Consider the following 19988-nt stretch of genomic DNA (forward strand, 5'->3'; position numbering starts at 1 on the left):
TGCATTTGTGTTCTGTAGGCTAAAGTAATGCACTCCCTATCCTGGAGGAAGGTGATAGAGGGGGAGCATTAAATGATCAATCTGGAAAATGTGATTTCACATAAGCATCTTATTAGAATAATTAAAAGGCTTTTTGTGATCAGCTAGGGCTTGTGGATATCAAATTTCTAGCACTGAATTCTTTTGTCAGCTGGAGGAAGAAGAGTCTCTAATGGGAGAGTTTTTTTGGACGTATGTCAGTTGCTGTTCTGGCAACTGCATGATGTTTTCATTTAGACTGTTCTCATGCTCTTATTGGCAGTAGGCTATAGCAGCTGGGATGGCAGCATGTTTGCTTTCTTGTGACATGGTTTAGGCTTCTTTTTCTGGCTTATCAGTTTAAGACAATAATTGTGTAGTAATTTTTTTCCTCCTGTATTTGAATGTCTTTTTGCCATTATACAAACAGTGAAGAAAATGGCAGTGCAATGATAGGAAGTGCTCATGCTGGCTTTCCTTCTGGTTTTGGAAGTCAGAGTTGTTGCTGCATGCCTGAATGCTGTTATTTGCCCCAGTACAATGATCAAGCACTTGATTCTTTTCTTCCACAGACTATCCTGTGTTGGAAGGGAGAAAACAAAGCTTTCCCAGGTCTGCCAGTGAACAGCAGTGCTTTCCAGTTACTGCAATGATACTAGAATGGATAGAGCTACTGGTGAGATGGGAATTGTTCCAATTGTACTCTTTGAATAGAAGCATAACATGGTAGGGGCTACATTCCTCCTGCTTCTTTGAGTGCCAGCGTGCAGAAATGTGTGGTCTTGGTGTCCGTGTTAACCTGAAGATTAATTCCCTCAATACTTTAGGCTAGTATAGCCTATCTCACGTGCAGCACTGTGTAGTTCTTCAACTGCTAACTTAATTTTGCCTGGTTTTTCTGGAAGTGCAGTTCTAACTCTTTTGCCCATTCAAATAAGAGAGGTGACTTTAACATACCCTGTCCTCTTACTCCCTTGAGAACTGAATATGTGCAGCAGAAATTGTATGGGTTCTATTCGCCCAGTTTCTGTACTGTGCTCCTGGGTTTGTATTTGAATCTCTAGCAGCTTTGCTCTTCATATCATAGTTGAAAATTAAGTACTGTGTAAATAAATTGCTTGTTCTTTTTCCATGGGAGAATGGAAAACTACTGAAACTGACATGGCATATTCCTGCCATGCAATAAAGAATATAGTGTAAGAAGTATTCTTGGGAAATCTACCATCTAACCAAAGCTTAAAAAGACAAAGTTAGATGGACCCTTGATTGTTTTTCACTAACTAGAACTCTTATGGTCTTAGATTTAAGAATTAAATGATTGCATCCTGGTAGAATATGAAAAGAAAATTCAATATTTCAGTAAGTAATTTAAGCTAGGAACTGGCTGCTTCTATTTTTGATGCCCAAACCCAGTGTTTCTGTGAAGGAAGAAGGGCTGCAGGAATCTAGTAATTTTCATAGTATCTGGCACACATTGACATTTTACTTGTGTTCTGCAACAGAAAAGGGAGAGATAATTATACAGGCTGCTACTTTGTTTTAAAGGCTTAGTAGCTGTTGTACATAATTTTCATCAGTTGCCAGCGATGCATCCTGTGTAGAGAAGGAAGTAATGTGTTGAAGATAAGCTGCAGGTCATAAAAAAAGAAAGGTATTTTAAAGATGTGTAGTCTTTTACTTTGTTTTTGTCTATCTCAGAAAATCATTGCAAGTCCTAAGAGAACAAATGTGTTTTTACTAATCTTACTGTTAGTATAAAACCATGCCTGTATTGTCTGTACTCTGCATGAAAGTCAAGTCCAGTTGAACTGAAGAAAATCTGGGGAGAATACCATGCTGCAGAGTTTTTTTGATGTTCATTTGTACTAATGGCAGCAATATATAATTTTAATTATTCTATTAAATTCTCTTGGCTTTCACTTTTACAAAACGATAAATAGTCTCTGTGCTAAGAATAGCAAAGCAGTTTCTGACTGAGCTGTTCAGTATACCTATTTACCAAGTTTGCTTGAAGGCAAAAGCAGTTATTTTCTATTCAGAGCAAACATGAGTGGAAAGCTGTTCTCTTCGCGTTTGTTTGGTTATTTGGGTTCTTGTATCCCTCTGCTTGACCATTCTGTCACTTCTTGACAACACAACTGATTTATTTCTTTTTCAGTCACACTTGGATTTTAATGATGACAATTGGGTTTTCTCAGACAGTCAGCTGCCTTCAGATTTGCATTAGCAGAAAAGGAGGCTTCTAGAAATGGAAATTATATCTGTCATGGTACTATGGTGTCTTTTTTGTCAGCTCTGAAGAATGGCATGTATAGAGAGAAATGAAATATGTTGTGTATGAGTGTTCAAATCTAAGTTAAGATACGATAGTCACAGTGTATGATCCTAGGACACCAGGTCATTTTGATTGTACCCACTTTTGAGGGATACATTTCCAAGAAATTTTCTAGTCACAGTAATCTGTAAAAATCTGGGTTTTGTGTCGCCACTAATGATGTTACAAAGACTGTTGGAAATACTCCTCTGGGTGGTAGAACTCACAACTGGCAAAATTAAGGTATTAAAAAATCTCTTAAGAGAAGATTCAGTTTACTATAACCATCACTGTGACTCCAGCTATTGAAATACTGGATTTAGGTTATCTTTAAAGCTAGAGGATATGTCCCTTTTTTGCATTGATGGCTCTTAGAGAACTCACAGTAACTTTTTGCTAGCAGTGCATTGGATTCTGGAGCATGGATTGCCTGTGGCCTCCACTGCATTCAGTGTCTTTGTGTGGTACAAATCACTTGGCACGGAACTTGTTTTTCAGTCTTCCTTTCTGCTCAGGCCATCAGTGCTGCTAGTCATAGGCACTGGCTCTAGCAGTGTCAATGCCTATCTTAATGTTGCACTTCAGCTTATTTCCAAAGAGATCAGAAGGTGTTTTGAGGGATGATCTGCGATTATGAAAGGGAAGTTAAATTGACAGTGTAGTTTTTATGCTGGGGTTGGGTACCTACAAATTTTAACTTGTTTGCTATTTTTGCAATGTGGTTTTTCAAACTCTACTTCAGTGGTATGCTTGGACTGTTCATTGAGAGAAGCTGTTTATTTCACAACAATGTTGATCTGCCAAGGCTCTATTTTGCAGCTGCCATTAGAGATGCACTAATTCTGAATGTGCTGCATGTTCAGCATCCCTCTCTGTCCATCTTTGTTTCCTAAATCAAAACCTGTCTTGTCATGTTACTGTAAAAAAAGTTGGAATGGAGATTTCTACTATTGCAACAAGAAATAACAGGCCCCATTTTTCCAAAATATTTTTACCATTTGATGTAAGCATGTTATTTTACTTTATAAACTGTCTGCTTGAGTGAAAGTGGAAAGTATTATGTCTTATAAATAAAGGCTAATTTAATCTGCTTGTGATATTTTTGCCATTGTACTGTTTACAATTTAAGACTTCCTAGATATGCTGGAGCTTGTTTCTTTTTGGGATTAGCAAAATATCTCATTGCTTTTTTTAAATCACCATTTACTCTGGGCTACAATTTGAAGCAAAAGTGCTGTTGGAGCCTTCAATTCTCTACTTAAGGCTGCCGACCAACACCTTGTTTTCTTCATCTTGGGTTATTAGACAGTTGTAGTTGAACATGTATTCCAAACCAGAGAAATGTTGACCTGAAATGTCACAAGGATAAGGACTTTGTAATAATTTCCTCTGTAAAGAACTGAGGAAGTAGAATAAAATCCATGTGTACAGGTCATTTGTGTTTTATTTTTGTCTGTTGGAGGAAAGGCACTGTTACTGAACTATTTCATGGCATAATACCATGACCATATGGTCATGATTAATGCATAAGTGGACTTAATTAAAAATGTGACAGTTCTTTCTTTTTCCTCTTTTTCCTCTCCTCAGTGTGCAGTGTGAACTAAGAGGAATGAAATTTTAATATACGCTATTCTTTTCCTTGAAAAGAGGGTGATAAAAGAGTTAAAGAGGGTGATAGCCTTTGGGAGATCAAGTACCTCGTGGTAGCTCTTGATGGAGCATGTTGTTCTGTATAAAAAAAGTCTTTCTTCTGCAGAGACTGAACAGCATCTTCCACATACAGTTGTCACTATAAACAAATTTCGGTGTGTGGGCAAATGCTTGAAATTCAAGTAGGGTTTAGTAGGCTTTCTTTGAATCATCATACAGAAGTTGTACAGAGGCTACCAAACTAAAAATTAATGTTTATTTTCAACATGATACTGAAAAACATTCAGTATTCAGTTTTTCAAGTGTTTTTCAACACTAATAATCAAGTGTTCAGATGATTAGTTTGTTCCTGTACTGAGCTGCGTCATCGGCTCTGCTCCAGGAAGGGAGCTTTGATTAGGTTTGTAAAGGTTGCTGAGTAGGTTTTCCTCCTGTGCTGATTGGCTTTCTTTGTGTCAGGTAATCGTGTTGAGCCTTTTGTTTTCTCCCTTCATCCAGATATTAGACTGCTCCAACTAAACACCTGTGTAGTTCCTGTTGTAGTTCCCTTTTTTGTCTGTTGATGGTTTTGGCCCCTAGTGCAAACTAGTACCCTCTGAGGAGGGGGTTATAAAAACTTTGCAATGGTACAAGAATGATTTTGATCCCCTCTTGTTTAGAGTGAATCCTCAAATCAGTGTGAGAGGAGGAAGTTCAGAAACAAAGGAAAATAACATGATTATTTTCCTGCTGGTGAGGAGGTGTGACGCAGTGCTATGCTGATGGTAACCAGAACCCAAGGAATATAATGGTCTTAAAAACCCCCCAGTTATTCTGTATGAGAATGTGTGTTGGGTGCTAGATGGCTGGAAGGCAGCGCTTCAGTTTGCTGCATCAGGCAATTTGATGTTTCAAACTGATCTTGGGTATGAATTTTTTTCAAAGATTTTGAATGAAGGTTAACTTAAAGATGGCTTCACAAGGACATTTTGAGAAAGAGTTTCTGCCTGATCTGGATTTATTTTCATTGTGGCATTTTTTTTCCAAAGAAATCTGCTGCAGCAGCAATCTTGGAGTCTGAGTTTGTGTGGCATGGCATATCTCCAGAGGCTTGGGGGATTTGTTTTTGAAGAGTGGTGATGTAGTGACTTCCTTATTTTAGTTGCATTCAAAATCAACCATCTTTGTTCTGCACATGCTAAGATATTTGTTCCATGAAATAGATATAACCCTCCATATTTTTCTTTGAAAATTCTCTTGCCTTGGTGACATTGTCAGTTGCTTGGCTTGGAGGACCGACTTTCAAACCCTTGATGATTTGTATTTAGTGAGAGGGATATAAAAATTAACATTTCTGCTTTTCACATCTGAGATTTGCACATATTGATGTGTATTGATGACAAGAGTGCAATATATGAGCTGCAGGGAAATATGCTTTACTGGTGGTGATCAACATGTATGTATGGGTAGAAATTACAATAATGCAGAAATCCCTTGAAATTCAGCCTTTAAAGCTGGATGTCAACAGCTAGATTCAGAAGTTGAAATGTTGTTATAAGTAGTTCAGAGTGGTTTCTGGAATTTAAAGTCTGGTTTTAAAATTTTTGGTTGTAAGCTATACATTTTTGTACTTTGGCAAAGCCAATGTAAGTATTTTTCTGATATAAGAAAAAAGCAATCCATTCAGTGGCTTTTAATTTTTGACAGCAACACACTGGAATTCTTGCCTGCCATTGCTCCCTTTGACCACATGAATGCTCTTAAGGGTTTTTTGTTTCTCTAACCATGTGACTGCTTGTAAGGGTTTTTTTGGTCAATTTAGTGTGGTTTTCCAATGGAAAGGTTAAATTTTTCAGGCAGTCTTTCTTTCCCATTGCCATAACAGTAGTATTGCCATACTCTTGAGTAGCTTGTTTTCTGATCAGAAAGCAAGTCTTATGAAGTACTGCATGGGCACTTACCTGTTGAATGGATGAATAAGTAGTCTCAATTTGTGCAGAAAGCAACTGACATAATTATTTTGTTAAGAGATGGATTTCAAATATGCTTGATTCACTGTAATTGCTGATTGACTAGTTCAGTAATTGGCCACATCTGTATATTGTGCATCTGGTAGCTTCAGACTTTTGGTGGAATGGTCCTTGCCTTGAAGTTTTGGGAAATGTAATACTTAATTGTCAAGCTGGCACCAACTCCAAAAGCAGTCATGCTAGAAAATGTTTCAAGACCCAAAGCTTCCTAATTCTGCATAAACTTTCATGGAAGTTGTTCCTAAAGGAGAAAAAGTAGGTTTTCCTTTTCCTGTTTCAGAATTTAATTTCTCAAGAAGAACATGTGTTTAGGAGAATGGAATTCTTGTGTTGAACACAAGTGCTCCTGTGTTTAATAAATGAATGGTTTTGATAGTTTTAATTATTGTTATTTTTTTAGAGAATGTGCTTAGAAGAGCCGATTTGATTGAATTGGTTGATTTGAAACTAATTTTTAGCTATAAATCTTTGTGGCCTTTCTTGCGGAGAAGGGGGAACATAAGGAGAAGAGTTGGAGGAGGGGTGTTACTGCATTAAAAAGGAAGTCTAGTGTTGGACTCTTAGGTACTGTACTAATTTTCCCAGTTCCCTAATTTTCTCGGTCAGCTGTGCAGGACAGAGTGTGTTCATACAAGTGGCTATGATGATCTCTTCTTAAGGGGTGAGAGAGGCTGCATGGTTCTATATACCCTTATTAGCGCAATAGTATTTAAGGGTCTTTTTAAAATCGAAGTAGTAAATTTTAAAATTGAAAAGTTGAATCTGTCAACGAATAGTGAAGGTATTTTGGTACTTCTAAAAGTACAGTGCCTTTCTTGCTAGGCAATCTAGGCTTCCATCTCCTCCTTGCTTTTGGGGTAGGCAGTGTGATAGGTAGTTTCTCATGGTTAATCTGTCTAGTCAGACTCCAAAGAACAAGCCTATGGACAACTTGATAAACTTTGTGATTCTGTGTTGTATTGGAATCTCCTTTTTGTGTAAAAGGCAAGTAGTGAAGAGGAAAGCCAGGCATGCAAATACACTTTCTTCTTTGGCTTTGCTGTATTCTGCAGTAATAAGTGTAGCCTATAAAAATCATTCAGTTATTTTCTCAGTGCTTACTCTTTGTGAAGATATTTTCTTCTTGTAATGTGACAATTCTTGATTCTTGGATCTATGCTGCAATATCGATAGACTCTGAACTCATAGCTAGTGAGTGCCATTGTAAAAGGCCATTGTAGATGGAAGCATGTGACGGGGGTCACAAGGGTTTTTGGGATGAAGGAAGAGACGTAGATCTGGCTCCATGATCAGAAGGCTTGATTTATTATTTTATGATATATACATCTATTTAAACTATACTAAAAAGAAAAGGAAAGGAGAGTTTCCAGAACCTGCTACCTAACCAAAGAATAGAAAAGTAAAGAATGAAAACAAAGGAGCTCTCTCTGACTCTGTCTGAGAGAATTCAGTCCTGGATTGGCCACTAACTAAAAACATCCAAGCTGGGCCAATCCAGATGGGGTGAATTCACAACTACAGTAGAGTGCAAGCCCATGGAATTGCTGCAGCAGAAATAGGTAGTGCCTTGGAAACACAGCAGTGTGTCTATGTTGCAATGGAAATTAGACCTGCTCTTCCTGTTTGTGAATGACCATGTATTGTCAGCCTTGGCTCTCTGAGGTGAGTAGGATATGCTTTGCTGTTCTTCACCACATTAGGGTGGATTACAATATGGTTTTGTGCATGTGGCTTACACTGTCAGGAAGATTTTACTCTCTAGCCATGATAAGACTGCATTTGTACGACAGTATTGTATAAAAAATACTTTACACCACAAGTTAGAAAGGAGATTCTGGAAGCACCAGGAATGCTTGATGGCTATTCATTTTCAAGTCAAGTGTATGACTATAGCACTTCATTCAGCTGTGCTTGGTGTGGTGGGTTAACTTAACTGGCCACAAGGTGCATACCAAGCTGCTCTGTCACTTCCCATCTTCATCAGGATGGTGAGAAAACAGAATGAAGAGTTTGTGGGTTGAGGTAAGGACAGGAAGATCACTGAACAATTGCTATCACTGTCAAAACAAACTCAGCTTAGGGAAATTGATTTATTGCCTGATAACAGATTAGGATAGTGAGAATTGAGAACAAAAAACTAAAACCACCTTTTCCTACCCCTCCCTTCTTTTCAGGCTCAAATCTACTCTTGATTCTTCTACCTTCTCCCTTTTATCATGTACTGTACAGTATGGTAAAACTCAGTTGCTTTTTAATTTTCTGCTTGTCCAGCTCTTTAAGTGAGTAAAAACTAATGACATTACTTAAAACTGTGGAAAGTCAGTAAAGCAAGAGAGTAGTTGTCAAATCCAGTGCACAGTTCATAGGCACATTTACAGTGTAGTAAAATGCACCAACTTGTCTTAAACACGACTGGGAAAAAGGGGCTTCTGTATCATTAGGAGCATGACCATGGACCTCTAACGACTTGATACTGTCTGCAGGAAAAATGTATGAGCGCACATGTTAAAACCTCTTGGTTATCACTGCTGTTTCGTTCAGTAATTGGAGCAGAGTGTGTGTGTAAAATCTAAACAGATGTGTTCACCCTCACATTTTGAGGAAATAGAAGAGCACCATGTAGCACCACTGATATAAAACAGTTACTAGTCTTGGTAGAGGTCCAATAAATGTGTGAGGCCTTTCATGTAATCGGTGGGTTATTAGACAACATGCTAGAGAAGTGGGCATGTGTTCTCAGACTCGCTGTTAAAGTTTGGTTGCCTTTCAATATGTGTCGCTAATCTCTAGGTGGTTTTCTAAGAGTTTTGTGCCAGTAACCTTTATTTTGGGTTTATAAAGCCTGGTAAGGCAGTGCATCATCTGGAAGCAAAGCAGAAGTGATAAGGAAACAATTTTCTGTTTACCTTGTGAATGTCAGTCTAACTTAAAGCAGTTTAGCTCAGGTGTGAGTCTGGGCTCCTGCAGGAGGCCTCTTTTCAGCGTTTTATTAACTTTAATTGGTTTATGTGATGTCAATTACTGTGTATCAATACTTAGCAGCAGATAATTTACTGGGCAGTACTGCTGAGTACGTTGCTAGAGAGTTTGCTCTAGACTCAGCTATTCTGCAGCCCATAAAGCAAAGAGGTAGGAAAAGAGAATTGGGAAAGGGAGCAGAAAAGAAGCTAAAAATAACCCCAAAACAAAACAGTAAAGGTTGAGGAAGGGCAGAAGAAGAAAATATGTAAGGATGTATACCAAAGTCTATGAACACAGCACAGTAGGAATAGTTGCTCTGCTTTAGGAGAAAAGAGTTGGCAGAGCACAGGGAGTGGGCACTGTAGAGCTGGAGGAGCAGATGGGTCTTAGCAAAAAGAGGGTAGATCATAGAATGAATTTAAGCATGTTATTTTTGATCTTGTGCCTTTAAAATGACAGTGGGTAGACCAAACACCTGTTCTTTATCATCACTTTTTAGGAAATGTAAATAAGTCAAAATGTTAATTCAGTTCTAAAACTTCACCTTAGCTTACTTCTAAAATATTTGCTGGTGTGTTTGTTCCCTTTGGCATGCTGAATTTCTATTGTAAATGCAGCTGGTGTGAGCCACATCTATTACCTCATTGTTAATGTTTTCAATGAGCTGTAATCTGCTTACTGAATGCTTGATTACATAGAATCACAGTATTATTTAGGTTGGAGTAGACCTTTAAGATCATCACGTTGAACCCTTTACATACCACTGCCAAGTCTGCCACTAAACCATCCCCTGAGCACTACAACTCCTTATCTTTAAATACCTCAATGACTGACAAATTCCCTCAGTGTAGCCCTTGTGTGTTGGCTGTGATGGTTTTTTTCTGCATTTGTATGTTTTTTCATCAGCCATCAGGGCATACAGGAGTATAACCCTGACAAATTTACAAACGGAGAAACAAGCATGGCCTACTTTATTTCGTGTTTGTTTGTGTCTTCAGAAAGTCCTAGTGCTAAATTGTATGAAATTACAACCCTGAGATTTCTATAAGGTAGTGCCAGTATTAGCCTGCACAACTTGAAGTTATAATTTTTCTAATCATTCTTGATTACATCTTCATTTCTTGCATCCCAGGGATAATTAAGTGTTGACTGATTGTAGTGCTTTAGATTTTTGCTGACAAAAGCCTGCTTTAGAAGGTGCAAATTCCTGTTCTAGCTACAGTTGTTTTCTTCCAGCCTATATTTTAAGACACAAAAATATCACTTGAAGGCTGTCTATGTAAAAGTGAAAACAATCTGAATCACAGTGATTGGCCTCCTTGAACTTCAGGAGCTGTAGAATTAGCTGACTTGAAATGGTGGTACTTGCTGGGCACATCTACCTGTGCGGTGGTTCTTACCTGCCAGCCACTTCTACAGTTCTTTTGCTGGAGTCCAGGATAGCAAAGAGTTGTGTTTTCTGTTGGGTTTTACTAACTGAATTCAGTAATAGAAAGTTCAGTTACGTTTCACAAAGCACCATGCAAAGCTTAAATGTGGAGCATCTGTAAATGAGATCTCTAGTTGTCAGTTAGCAAAATAATTACATTGCAATTGCATTACATTCATTGTAGAAAGCAGCTATCTATGGGAATTGCAGGAAATTGAAAGATGTCCTGAAACACTGACCATGAATCTAGAAGAGGATTAAATTCTGTTGATGCTCTTCAGCCTTTTAGAGTGTAAGACTTGTGTTTTGGTGTGCCAACTGGCATAACTGGTTGTATATCTGAATTGAGTCCCTACAGTAGAGGGTAAAAATGTATACTACTCTTGTCAGTATACTTCTGTGATGTTCTATTTGTCAACTTGGCATGGATTTTCAAGAATTAAGATATAAATTGCTGAAGATGCACCTCTAGTTCTCCTAACTCCAAGAAGGTTTTATAGAGATTCAATCATCAGTATTTTGTGCAGTACAGTGAGTTACCATACTAGAATCTTTTTTATAAGAAGTACAAATGCAATATCCCATAGCTTTCTGTAACAATTTTTTTAAAAGTATCACGTATAGCCTTGAAGATATAAAGTACTTCTTCACTTACTGTGAATATATAGGGTTGTAATTTTAGATAAGGCAAAATATTCTTGGCACTTCTTGTGATAACACTTCTTTAGTTGACTCAGAAAATTGAGAGATTATAGTGATTTCATGGCAGAGTGACCACAGAAAAATTATTCCTAGTACTGAAGCAGACCTTGGTTCTGGCTTTTTGGTTTTGCTATAAAGCACACTCACAAGCAATTGTGAAAATAAAACTTTACTTATCTAGCCTGCCTGGTGTGTTAGAGGAGTATTGATTGTTCTTGAAATTGATTTAGAGATGCAACTTGCTGTGTGTCTCTGTGATGACTATATAAAATCTGTGGGCCTGTTCTATATGTGGTGGTTTTTTTAGTGTTTCATTATAAAGAGCCTCCCAACTGTGCAATTGGCATTGCCGTGTGTGCTGCCCAGGAAACAGGCACTGCCAGTGTGCCCTCTGAAGCTTTGCTACAACCCTCACACCCCTGTGCAACTTTTAATGGCCCTGTGTTAGATGTGGAAAACATCTTGCTGAGAGGATGAATATGTCTCATGTTCCTTAATGGTTTTCTTTTGAAATATCTATAAATTTTTTTTTGCAATGTACTTGGCAGGTTGGTTTCACATGAGAGGCTGTATCTTGTTTCTGCAGTTTCAGAACTGCACTTCTTTGTCATCAGTGAACAATCAGTAGAGCCAGTCATGTACAGATATGCCATTTCTCAAAATGGTTTTGATGATTAAAATGCGATTTGTCAGTGAAGTCAAATGTGTATTTTCCCCTCCGCACTAGTCTCCCTTGAATGACGAGTTTTGAAACTTGACTGTCAATTAAAACAAGAGTTGGAGCCTGATAGCCTGGGTGGAACATGCAGCTGAGGTATTTTGGATGGGACCTCTGATGTTGGTGATTTCTGACAGGAAGGTTACAGTTGGTGCAGTGTATTGCAATTTCTTTACATTATTACTCCAACCATTTCCATTTGAGTTTCTTGTCTTCCATATATGATCTCCTTAGCCGCTTTATCCATTCAGCTCTGTTCTTTTACTGCAGGCAAAAAGTCTGGTAAATAGATATAGAGCACTCTTCCCTTGATGGGTAGGTTGTGTTGCATAGCACACTGGGTGTACAGGCATCTGTGTTCAGTTTCCTGATCGCTCCCTTCCCAGCTCCTGTGAGTCTTTCACAGTTCTTAATATTTTTGAAAAGTCTCTTAGTAATCACAATGTTAAACAAAGGTTTAGTGGTTCTGATCTTGGACTGTGGTTCTGGGAAGAAATAGGTTTTATTGTTACCTTCTGCCTGCTGGGGCTAACAAAAGACTTCCCAGGCAGCACAGTTTCTCTAGCCTCTGGTAGCAGGTGTAGCATTCATCTAAGCTTCAACTCCCTCTGAACAGGGGAAGTAAAGGTTTTCTTCAGGGTGCTGCAAAAAGGTCACTAATCTAAAAATGTCACTTGTTTTTATTGCCAGATTTTCATAGGTTATGTAATTTCTCAGATAAGTAATAGTGACATCCTTCAAATAATTGAGTTTATATTTCTGTAGTGTTTGAGAAGGTTTTGAACAAGAATATTGGGACTGCAACAGGGATGCTTCACTGTAAATTTGCTTTCTATTGACTCCTGAAAAACTGTCTTGGGAGAATTAATGTCATGTCTGACAGTCATGAAAAAAGTTGAAAAACATCTTGGCTCTGCCTTCATTTGATGTGATACTTGTGTTACTAGTGGTTTGCTGCTATTTTAGAAAGCTGAGAGGAGATACCATCTGATCTGGACAGTATCCCTAGCTGAAAATTAAAATAGAGATACACTTATCTGTTTAAATGCATGTTGCTATAGGCTTGTTCTGTACCTTCTAAATTTCTTTGAAGAATAAGGTCTGTAGGAAATAAATTTATAGAGTAATTGGAATTTCTTCTATAATAGGGGGAGCAAAATGGTCATCAGTGCAAATTAATGTGACAAATCAGCAGAAATTGAATTTTTTTTCTTTGTGTGATTGTTGTTTTGGCTAAAATTCAAGTTTTTGAATCTTTTGTGTGTCCTTCTTAGTTTGTCTGAGTACTTGAGAATTGACAGAAACTATATGCCAAAAAAGATTAAATATCAAAATGCAAATTCTCCTAATACTTGGTTTTCCTTGTGTTGGTTCCCTATGTTGTAACCCTTTCATACTTTATTTCCCAGAGATTTTATGCAGTTCTTTGTAATCACAGCTGGGTGTAAACATACTTTTTTTAAACCAGCAAGGATGCCAGTTCCATGATTTTCTAAAGAAGTTAGGGGCGTTTTTAAGGCTACTAGCTGCAAAATTATGGTTTTGAAAGTGAATTTGGACATGCTGAATAATGGAAGATGTGGCTTCTAATGAACATCAGATTATCTGGATGGAAAAAAAAGCCTTTCAAAAATTGAATATATGAGAAGCATGAGTGTATTCCTACTGTGTAAGTAGTGTTCCAGGCTAAGCACACCCTGGATATTCAACACAGAGCTTGACAGTTCAAGTTATCAGAGAAAAAGATGTACACAGGCTATCAGTTCAGTGAGGGGAGAAATTACTTCTTCCTTTACAGTTGAGTGAAGAAAAATGTTTCCTGTTCCTTAATGTGAAGGTGCTCTATTTTTAGTAGTTTACTTCACCTATGCCGTCTACTAAAGTGTGACAATTAATAGTGGATGCTCTTTGATAAATCTGAGACTAAAAGAATTTGGTGTTATACCCTTTGTTCTCTCATTTAAAAACAAAATTTAGGAAAAAAACTTGGAAGGCACAGAGCAGTCTTCCAACCAGTCCTTCTTTTTGGGTTGACTTTTAAAAGATTTTCAGTCAAGCAAGATTTCACTTGGAAAAAGCATTGTGTCTCATTTCTTGCTGTTCTTCTATTGCAAGTTGTTGGGTTAAGGATATCTTTTGGAATTTGTATCTTCTGAAGCTGTGAAGTCTGCAGTGGTGTGAATTTGTGGTTATGAAAACATTTGTTCAGAGCATGACTGATCAAGTAAGACAGGGCCTCCTTCCTTAGTTTAAACAGGAAAGGAGTGTGGTTGCTTTTGAAGACTCAGGAGGGCAAATGTAAAATGTTTCTCTGGGAATTCTAGTTAGCTTCTTGCAAAAATGCTTCTTGAAATGCATATAGAGAGGGAAATTTCACTTGCAACTTTCTTCACTTGCGCCTACAAGAGAAAAAAAGTTGTATTTCAGGAGCTTATTTTTGATCTGTACTGAAACCTATGGCAAGGATTGTAATACTCAGTGGCTCTTGAGAGTTTCTTTGTTAGAAGCATAGTAATGATACATTTAAGGTATTTTGTACCTTTTTAGATGCTGAATGCTTTAAATGTCTTTCTGGAGTTAAAACAGTGTATGAAACTGCTTAGCATTTCTGGGCTGGAGATGTGTGTCTCACTTCAGTGTGCTTGCTTATAAGTATTCATGGTTAATTTGTACAGTATTTTTACTGAGATTCTCCCTTCCAAGAATCTATGGCATGGTCTGGTTTTTTTCTGTTCTTCTGTTCCTCATAGTCATGAGGATTTTGAATTATTCTGAAGACACCACAGAGAGATCAGATTTTCCCCAAAGCATCTCTGCAGAACTGAAAGTTATTAGAAATGTCATATTACTAATCTCCAATATTGCTTTAGCAATTAGGTGGCTCTTAAGTGCTCAAAATCCCTTTACCAATTAATGATGACAGACTTTTAACTACATGCATCTCTAAAATGAGTTTTATGTGAAAGATCTACTTTTACATGATAAATGTAAATCCAATCCGCTGGCAGAGTAGGGTTTGAAATGCCTTTATGCAAGTTTTGTCTTAAAAGTTATACCAAATAGGTCAAATAGATGGTGTACTTGAGAGATTTTTCTTTTTTTTTCCTCCCTCTAACTGTCAAAGATTCTTTTTTGGTATTGATGAAGAAAATTCACTGTGTGGTGGTTTTTTTTTGGTTGTTGTTGTGTGTGTTTGTGTAATGATAAACCAAAGTTTGTTTGCTTTTTGTTTTCTCCTCTCTTCCCCTGTCCCAATTATTATCAGTATCAGCTTATTTTTTTAAAGCAGAAGAATTGTTATAGCTCTACCTTTATGTCTGCCTCCTTCCTGAGCGACTTCTCTTCCTCAAGAGCCCAGCTGTAAGGACATTTCTTAAGCTTTATTACTTGTCATTTTTATAAAAGCCCTCTACCTTAATAATTTTTTACGATAAAGTAAGCCAGATAGTTAATTTTTTAGGTTTCACTGAAGCTTCTTCACTGAATCTCAGTCAAAGAAAGTTTGATTAAGGCTCAGTTTTGTACAGTTAAACTGTTGGTGGGGAGAAAAGGAAGGTAGAGGTTTAGGGAGGATTGCTTTTGTAAGATAAGATGGAAATGTCTCAATTTACTTCTAGTTAACTTTTTTTGTCTCCATGTGTGTGATATTGAAGAGATTCTTAACTGATTTTTAAATTTTTCTTTCTCTTATCTGGCCACACGCCTACTATCTTGACTGTTTCTGAGTTCTCTCTTTTCTTGAAATTACTGTCTTTACAAGAAACGCTATGGCTTGGAATGAAGTTACATAAAAATGAGGCAAACCCTTTCCACATCCCTCAGTCATTAGTTATTGCAGACAACTAATAATCATGTGAAACAATGACTTTTGTTTTCGAAAAGTACTCTACAGCAGTTAAAGTAGTAAACAAATTACTGTAATGCAAATTTTATCTTTCTCAGTACCTTTCTCTACATTTGCAGAATCTTAATGTGAACTTTTGGTCAAATAAAGGTTGGCTTCCAAAATGAAGTCCTTAGAGTAACTGGGAAATTCTTTTGTTGTCAGGGTGAACTAATTAGTATCACATTGCTTGGCTTTTAGCACTTGCTAAGTGAACTCAAATTAAATTGCACATGTCTATTTGTTTCCAAAATAATAATTTTGGATGTTTGACAAATGGGCTTGCCTTTGTTATCACACACTCATTCTAGGATAGTTTCTCCATTCCAAATGAAAATAAGGATGTCTATGAATTTAATCAGAAGATTAATGAGGTAGCTTTGTATTTAAGTATTTCAAGGAGATAGGGCCTAATTATGTCCTTAGGTGCCTTAGACTCTAGTCATGCAAATGAAGAGAAATTGAATATTTCTTCTCTTACTGTGACACGCTTTGTTTGAAGTAAGAACCCGTGCTGTACAGTGTGAGATGGATGGCAAAACTGGCTGTTAGTCTCTTCTGCTTTTTATGCCATTTAGTTAGATACTCACTTATGTGCCAAAAAGTGAGGCATTCCACAGGCCATGCATCACCAGGGAAGTGAAGGGTTGCCTGGTTTTCAGGCATATTTGTCAGCTGCACTTATTGCAGTTAGGAAGTGTATTTTATAATAAATCATCTATTGCTGATGAGGCTGATGGGCTGATCAGAGATTAGGCTCAAGTTGTATTTGCCATGAATGGTCTCACAACAAGGGGACTGGATGCACAGCAAGCACCCGTGGGGCAAGCATGTCCTGGCACTTTGGTTTGTTAACAGTTAAATGTCATCAAAACTGCACATAATTGATTTGAGCCTGCTGAATGTAGCAGTGAAGCAAAACCCAATGCTTTTTGTGACTGCAGTAAATTAATAGTGGAAAATATGTCTGGAGAAGAGTGATGAAGTCTAGTGTGCTTGCTGCTTTTCAAGTTGTTTTTAAGGACTAATTGATTATCAGTTGCTCTTTCTCCCAGACTTTTCTGAATCCACAGAATAATGGCTTTCTGGCAGAGCTCAGGGCTCAGCTGGCAGCTCTGAGCAGGCGAGTGGTGCCAGCTTCTGCGTGGTGCAGGGGATGGCCCAGGGCCAAGCAGTGAGCCGTGAACTTTGGGTATAGTTCTTCTGCAGGTCATTGTGGAGGCACTGAAGTGAATTCTGCCCTTAACACAGCCTTTTGAGTTAAAAGGAAAACTTCCATTTTCTCAAGTTCTATTTGTGCTGGCAGATTGGCCAAACAACTTAATTCAGCTCTCTTCAGTTAATGCTTCAGAAAGGTATGAATCATGTTGCAACATGGGTATTGTGCCTTCATTTTGAAGGCTTAAAATTCTGTTACAAACAAATTACGTTAGGAATAGCTGTTCTTCATTTTAAAAAGAATCAGGGAAAACTCTGAATATAATACTAAACTCTGTGTGTGTAAACTTCAATGTTCGAAACATTTCATAAAGAAAACCTTACATTCTTGATTTAAGCAGGGCTGAGAAAGTGAATGGACCAGAATATGTTAACTGCATGGAAAAGCTAGCTGTAGCTGCTGCTGAATATTTGACTGTTCTGTAATGTTCTATTAACTTTATCTTTTAGATAGTTTGAGTAATGTCTACAGTATATGTTCCTCCAAGGGTTTAAAAACAGAAGTTGAAAATCATTTTCTTTACAGTCACCTTCTCAAGATGGAAAAGGAATGTTACTAGGTAATATTTTAATGTATTAAATTATAGAATTCTCACAGATTTGCCAGGTTATTCTTCAGTCATCTGAAAGCAGAGTTGTCTTAGCAAACAGCACCTTAATTGGTAGACCCAGACACATATCTAGTGTACTCTTAATAAATCTTTATTATTATTCTCAATACTTAAGTATTACTCAGAACAGGACTGCTATCAGCCCACAGATAAGCACTCACACAGAAACTTTAGGGTTAGCACTTTTTTTTTTTTTTTGCATTTTCACTATCTGATTTTGATAAAGCCCTTTTTTTCTTGTTTGCTTCTATATAAACCTTATCAGTGGTAATTTCATTAAAAACTATTTAAAAGATGAAAATTTGTTTGCTTGTATGTGAGTCATTGGAAGACTAGTGCAAGAACTCGATAAGATCATGAGTAGGAGGAAGAGAAAGCTGCACTTGGTTTTCTGGCACTGAAATGAAATTTGGCAGCCTGGGGATTCAAGAATTTAATTTCTTTATTAATACATTTTTCAAGATAGATGACATGCAGTGTGTTTTTCTAGGATAACAGAAGTATTGATTGCCAGAACACCTATTTCATTTTCTGTTCTCTCCCTTGAAGCTCTCCCTCCTTTGAAAGGAATATGTTTCTGTATAGTTTGCTGGTTGTGTAACAAAAGATCTGTTCATCTAATATTTTTTTTTTTTTTTGGCTGGGGACATTTTTATGCTTCTGCTGTGGTATTTGGTTGTATCAAAGTACCACGAGAGACCAGTGGAAGAGGAGAAATACTTTTTTTGTCATATTGGTCCATGTTGCTGTGTAAGGTGCTGTAAAACAATTAAGAATGATATCCCATAGCCTGTGTTAGCTTCTGGAAAGGTAGGCTTCTGAGGTGAAATCTATTTTTACTTTTACACAGAGATCATATCATGGAAATATAGTTTGTTGCTAATAGATTCTTTTTTTTGTTACAGAAGTTCACACCTCACTTGTATTGCAAGTTAGAAAGATCTATTTGAAAGTTTACCTGTAAGTATTACACACTCATAGAGTAGTTTGGGTTAGAAGGGTCCTTAAAGGTAATCATGTTCCAACTCCCCTGCTATGGGTGGGGACACCTCCTACTAGACCAGCTTGCTCAAAGCCCCATCCAGCCTGGCCAGGAGCAATTCCAGAGATGGGGCATCCAAGCTTTTCTGGGCAAGCTGAGCTAGTGCCTCATCTCCCTCACAGGAAAGAATGTCTTCTAGATACTGTATCTAAACCTACCCTTTCCAGTTTAAAACCATTCCCCTCTCATATCACTACATGCCCTTAAGCATTAGGCGCCTGGAAAATGAAAAATGGCACATTTCAAAGTTTTGTACCTTTTTTAAGGATTAAATACGTATTGTGGTTTGGGTTTGCTTGTCCTTTGTTCCCCTTTTTCTTGTGTGTTTGAAAGGTTTCAGGAAAGGTGAGAGGTGTTTTTGTTTTGGTGGGTTTTTATTTTGTTAAATTATATAAATTATATTCAGAGCAATTTTGGTGTAGAAGTTAACGTTGTTGAGAAAATACATCCTTTCTTTGGACTCAGCAGGAATTAGAAAAATGCAAGTGAATTTACTACCAGAAAATTGGATTTACTTATGTACTTTTTAAAATGTCTTGCACATTGTTTTTAGGTCAGCCTAGTGGATCAGATTTAGTAGATCTTCCAATGTCTAGCAAAAGAGTGAAGCCTTTCAGGGCACAAAATCCTTTAGTTCTAAGGTCTCTGAGCAGTCGAGGTGGCTGTTCTCATGACCAGATTCTCCTTTTGATGGCTTAACCCTGCTTGCTACTTTGGCTGGACCATACCCCCCCACTACATTGAGATATTTTTGCTGCGGTGTGCCCTCAGCTTTGCTAACTCTGCCACATGAAGAGGATTTGTGTAATTGGTCTAGCAGAACACCTTCTGTTGAACATCTGGGTTCCTGTCAGTGCTTGCATGCTCTTGAGCTTCACAATTTTTGCCTGGGCCATAGCTAGCATGACTGCATGCCTTGGATTCCATACTCTAATGTAATGGTTGCTTAGAAATCCTTGAAAGTGTCTTCAGTGGAAAATGAAACCAAAAGCTGAAAAGTGGTGCTTTGTTGGCACTCAGTAAGAGATTAATAGATATCGTGATGGAAGGATGACAAGCTTATCTTCAAAGTATTCTGTGATAGTTTTGAGTCACTACTAGAAGAGCTGAGGTCTGTCAAAGCAGAGGTCTCCTTTGTTCTCTCTTCTGTAGATCCCTGATGAAGAGCATCTGGACAGAAATAGTCTGTGTCCACCAGCTTTGCTCCTTAGCCTTTATCCTGTGTTCTGTGGTTCTTGCTGGCTGAGTTGATTGCTATTGGAAAAGGGTGATCTTTTGGTGGCATTGTGCATGTAACAGAATTGGGTTTATTTTTCTGTGTATTCGGAATTAGATATATAACACTGATTAGAAGTAAGCTTTAAGGATTTTGAAACAGTTTTTCAACTGTAACTAAACATATTGTCAATGTACATGTGTAAGAATATCCTCCT

At 37.6% G+C, this 19988-nt stretch overlaps 1 protein-coding gene across 1 annotated transcript in view; it reads left to right on the forward strand.

Moving 5' to 3' along the window:
* Positions 1–459: 459 nt before the first annotated feature.
* Positions 460–19988, forward strand: part of GALNT2 (polypeptide N-acetylgalactosaminyltransferase 2) — a 74383-nt gene continuing 54854 nt past the window's right edge. Inside the window, exon 1 of the mRNA XM_031058780.1 lies at positions 460–694. Within this exon, the coding sequence (XP_030914640.1) occupies positions 668–694 (27 nt within the window). The 5' untranslated portion in view covers positions 460–667. The remainder of the gene's footprint in view (positions 695–19988) is intronic.

This window comes from Geospiza fortis, unplaced genomic scaffold, assembly GCF_000277835.1.
Source record: "Geospiza fortis unplaced genomic scaffold, GeoFor_1.0 scaffold381, whole genome shotgun sequence".
NCBI classification, from domain to species: domain Eukaryota; kingdom Metazoa; phylum Chordata; class Aves; order Passeriformes; family Thraupidae; genus Geospiza; species Geospiza fortis.